At 42.6% G+C, this 4,839-nt stretch overlaps 1 protein-coding gene across 1 annotated transcript; it reads right to left on the bottom strand.

Annotated features, from left to right (window-relative positions):
- Positions 1 to 436: 436 nt before the first annotated feature.
- On the bottom strand, positions 437 to 2,522 carry TMEM174 (transmembrane protein 174). Its single transcript, XM_010147439.1, has 3 exons — positions 2,504 to 2,522; positions 1,520 to 2,156; positions 437 to 539 (listed from the first exon to the last, which is right to left on the bottom strand). Exons 1-3 carry the CDS (start codon positions 2,520 to 2,522, stop codon positions 437 to 439), a joined length of 759 nt encoding a protein of 252 aa, XP_010145741.1.
- Positions 2,523 to 4,839: the final 2,317 nt, after the last annotated feature.

The raw sequence follows: 4,839 nt of genomic DNA, 5'->3' as shown, positions 1-4,839 counted from the left end.
CTTTGGAAGTTTCCCAAGCAATCAAGAAGGAAAATATATCAAGAATAAATCAAGTGTTTTCTAATGATGCTGAATGTCCAGGAGCAATCATGACCTTCCACAAACATCTTGTGCATTCGCAGTTCACTCTGGTTTCAGCAAGTCTGAAAATCAGGTTTCTTGTTGGGAAACCCTAATATGGATTTTTGATCCTCGAATTTAATGGCTTTGCTATTAAACAGTGAATAGCTCTTCTATTTAAATGCATAGCAAAAGGCTAATGAATTTTGAGGGAGGAAAAAAAGGGACTGGATAAACATCTTCAATGATACTGAACTGTGTTTCAGTACCAAGGTCTTGCTGACACTTGCTTATCATGAAAATGTTTAAAGAAAAGACTCTTGGAGGTTAAAAAGCTGTTGCCTCTTAGAATTGTTGTCTGTCATCCATGGGTATTTTATGAAGACAGTGGGTATATTTCCTCATAACGTGGAGGTGACAGGTCATCACAGACGTAGTCTTCCAGCAGTTCCTCTGGCTCATCAGAGCTGTCCTCCGACCTGAAGACAGGAAGAGGAGCAGGCACAAAAGAATTTAGCAAACACACAGCATGCAGGTAACCTCAGTGCTGCATCCTGTCAGCCTTATCTGGTCAAAGCGCTTCCTAACTTCTTGAGAAAATGCTAGAAGAAGAAGTTTTACTGTGACTCAACCATTTGCTGTGTTCTTTTCACAAAGTATAAACGTGTCAGGAGTTGACCTTTGTTTTCGTGCTGCCTATGCCTGTCACACATGTTGCTGAAGACGATGGGTCAGTCAGCAGTTTTTCAAACAGACTTTGATAGATGAACTAAAAGTGGCTTGTGTTCTAGGAAGGATATAATTCTGAGCAAATCCCATAATCAGCATATTTTTCCTTGGATGAAAGAACTGTACAAAATTATTTTGTGTCTGATTAAAGCAGTTTCATATTGCTCTGTAATATCAGCTATCTTGTTTATGCCCCAAAACTAGGAAAAGAGTAAAGGCTGGAAGGTTGCTACAGCGTGAGAGGAGTGTGTTGTGACCATGCGTAAGCAGGGGGGAGAGCATCTGGTACCAAACTGATTCTTGCATTGTCACAAAAATGCTGTTTGTGTACTGACTCATGTGTTGTGATTGTGTTTGAGTGGTAGCCTCTGGCTGTACATATAATAACCTTCCGGCCAATGGTCTAAAAGTAGTAAGATAAGCATTAAAAAAAAAAACAAACGCAAACCATAGGCAGAAGCATATAAACGAATATATTCAAAAATAACAAGAGATTTAGTAGACTGAAAATTAAAAGGGTTTCATAAGTGAATTTGATTTGGATAAAAATGCTTTCTAGAAAAAGCCTGTCGCCATAGTCTTTACTCAAGAAACACTCCTAACAAAGAAAAAATATGTCTGAAGAAGGATAACACCCTGGACTAGCTTTTGTTTCCTTTGAAACCATGCATAGCACTTAAAATAGTCAGAAGCTTGTGTCCAAACACACTAAGGCATTTCAAAGATGTACCTCTGATTCCTGGTATTCTCTGCAGGATAGGTAGAATAGTTTTCATCTCCGGTAAAAGCTGGGTTATCCAAGGGGTAGGCAGAGCAGAAGTGAGCAGAGCCTGGGGTGGGAATCGGTGAGGCAGCACCGCAGCAGCTGAGCACTGGGTGAAGGTAGCCAGGACTCACAGCAATGCCTTCCTGGGCTGGGTATGGCGGAGGGATGTACTGTACCACTGTGGCACCGTGAAAAGTTATAGGCTGGTTAATGCCGGTGAAGACGAAGGACTGTCCACTAGCAGTCTGGTCGAGGTCTGATGCATTTTCCTCTCTTTCTTTACAGGACTTGCATGTAAGCATGTTAAATTTACAAACAGCAATCAGAACAAAAGTCACCCCAACAGACAGCAGAATGGGCCCCAGTAACTGAGTCCACTCAAGGTGAGTAACGCCGTCGTATTTTATCCATCCCATCACGGTGAAAGTGATTCCCACCAGTCCCAAAAACACACCTGAAAAGAGCAAAGTGGCACCGGCTTTATCCCCATCTGACACCAGGACGTCGGATCTGTTTGGCTGATAAGGAGAGACAGAAAAGACATTCAAGGAAAAATCTTCTACACCACTGTTGTTCTGCTCCATTACAGAGTATAACTTATCTTCTGTCTCGAGGGAAAAGGGGCTTGTAAGGGACCTGGCAGAGCATTTAAAGTCGAAAGTTCAGGTTAGTTATACAAGAACTTTGTGTGTGTATGGTTAACAGAGTCCATCATGTGAAAGGATAAACTTTGCTTGGAAGAATAAAGGTCTGGGAAGCGAAGCCTGAAGTGATCACTAAAGACTTCTTGAATTACCACCATCACTTCCGAAATGGCTTCACCCTTGCACGGCTGCTTATCTCTTTGTTTATGGTCCTCTTTAATTTGGCATCCACTGATACTTCCTCGCTGTGCCCATGCCAGATGGGAGAGAAGGGAAGCTTCAGCCACCGCAGCTTTTCCTAGGCCCCCTGCCAGCTGATGCATTCAACATATGGACCGCATACCTTTAGCCAACAGCAGTGTAGTGACTCTAGTTCTCCTTGGGCCACCACTCCAGCAACCCAGACCTACAGGAAAATGTGTGGCCACTGCCGGGAGTGCTTGGCAGTACTCTGAAGTGTGACATTTATAGCCATGCCTGGACCTCGGCTGCAGCTTGTTCTGCAGTTCAGAGCTTCCATGGTTTAAAAAATATCAAAGCAGGCTTTCTGATATTTTGCCAACGGAGAGCAGCGGGTGGGCGGGAGGGTAAGCAGCAACAGGGTGGTGAGTGCTGAACAGCCTGGGAGAGCTGCTGGTTGTGGGAGAAAAGTTATTTCAAGCCAGCCAAAGCTTTCCAGCTGTTTGTAGGTAGCATAAGTGGTCTGTAACTTTCCCTTATTTGTGGACAGTTTTTTTTCTTGTGGGATTTCCATTCCTTCCTCAAAGTTTATACTGAATAAAGCATACACATCCCGAACAGCACACCACTGCAGGAAATGAGAAAACATCTCCTGTAGTATTAAACCTGCTAAAGCAGAAGTACCTAGAATAATTTTTACATTGCAATGAATTGTTCTGTTGAACATATGTCCCATATATTAAACAGAGAAGTTAACTGAATGTCGAGATTTTCTGTTTCCTAACAGCTTCAGGGTAAAGCAATTGCTATTGGAGGGTTATGGCAGAACATCTTCATGTAATTCCTTAAGGAGAAGAAACCTCCAAATACTTGATTTGTTTTGACTAGCATGGCAGGGGAGAACACACAGGACAGAGATTACTCATCAGGTGGTAGAATGTATAATGCTGCTTACTGCTACAGCAGCTCTGGGAAAGCAAGCTTATCCTCAGATTTATAGGATAAAAATAGTTCTAAAACTGGAAAACTCATATTTCAGACTTCTTCAAAATCAGTACAGATGCCTTTAGTCTACTGCGCATTCATAGCACACAGTGTGACAACGTCTCACTCCTGAAAGGGGCCGCTCACTGAATTTGGTGCCTTTAGAACTGATGCTGAATGAAATCGCAGCTGTGTTTTTCTCATTTGTTAGCAGATAGACTTTGAGGACTACTAGTGCTGGGCTCCTTTAAAAAATGTCTGGGAAGTTTCCGAAGTCAGTATTATGTCTTTTCTATTAATATGAGGTTGCCAACAAATTTTCTGACAAATACACTCAAGATCAGCCCTTCCCCCAGCACCAAGTCTCGTCAGGACTCTCTGCACCACTTAGGCAAAGTGTTAAAACTTGCAGTGCAGTGGTTTCATATGATGACAACTAAATTAGAAAGTGCTGAAATACTAGATAAGCTGTCTTTTATTGGCAATTATAGCCAAACCTAAGACCTTTAACCTTATATTTAGTAAACATAATGGAATGAATTTCTGTTACTGCTGTCTGCAAGTCAGGCTTTTCCATACCATGAATCATTCTCATCACTGCTGAATCTTCCAGGCTTTCCAACATCCTTTTAAAAGCAGCACTATATCATAATAGCTGTCTAACTAATGGTATATACAGATGTAGTGTCACCTGCCCCCTCTGGTTCATGCAAGAACTCTGCAACTGCGATTTCCAACAGGATTGTGCTGGAGCACTTCCTTGGTCCTACGCAATGATCCTTAGATGCTGTCTGGAGTCAAGAGTTTTCCAAGCTGGGTCTTGCATCCTCCCATGGCTGACACTCTTTGCCTCTGGCCTAGGACATGACTTCATGGTTGTTGAGCAAGTGCACAGCAGAGCTGGAGAATACAGGTGGTTTCTTCCAAGGCTGCTTGTTACTTGAACTTGGAAAATGGGATGGAAAATACTTCCTGTTTGGTGCAGTAAAAATACACCTTTACTTGTAAACTGCTCCCTCTTTGTAAGATATAATTTCCTCTAAGCCTCCCCACATTTCTCCCATTATTTCCCCAGACAGTGGCAATGCTGCATTCAGGCAGCTGTTAAGGTTTTAAGCGATGACCGGATCACACTGATTTTTTTAAGGCCAGTACTTTGCCAACTAAGTGCATGTTCTGGGAACTCACTTAAAGATGCTGATTTATGACATGCATCCTCTTTTACCTGGAATAGCTCCTAAACAAACAAAACCAGTTTTGTCAAACCTAAGGAGTTGGTCAGACTGAGGTTTTCAGAATGGGTGCTGTTTTCAGATCTCACTACAATTTTGTTCCCACCTGCTTCAGGGACCTTACCCCCTGAACTCAAGCGCTGCTTTGCTTTCTGTTTCTCCACATAATTTTCTATCAATCACCAGGGCAGATTTCCCTGCAGTGCTTGCTGCTGGAGGCAAGGTTTCTATAAAGCTCTGCACC

This window comes from Eurypyga helias, unplaced genomic scaffold (assembly GCF_000690775.1).
Source record: "Eurypyga helias isolate BGI_N326 unplaced genomic scaffold, ASM69077v1 scaffold44642, whole genome shotgun sequence".
In the NCBI taxonomy this organism is placed as follows: domain Eukaryota; kingdom Metazoa; phylum Chordata; class Aves; order Eurypygiformes; family Eurypygidae; genus Eurypyga; species Eurypyga helias.
Note: the sequence above shows the minus strand (reverse complement) of the source record. Positions and strands in the feature narration are given on the sequence as shown.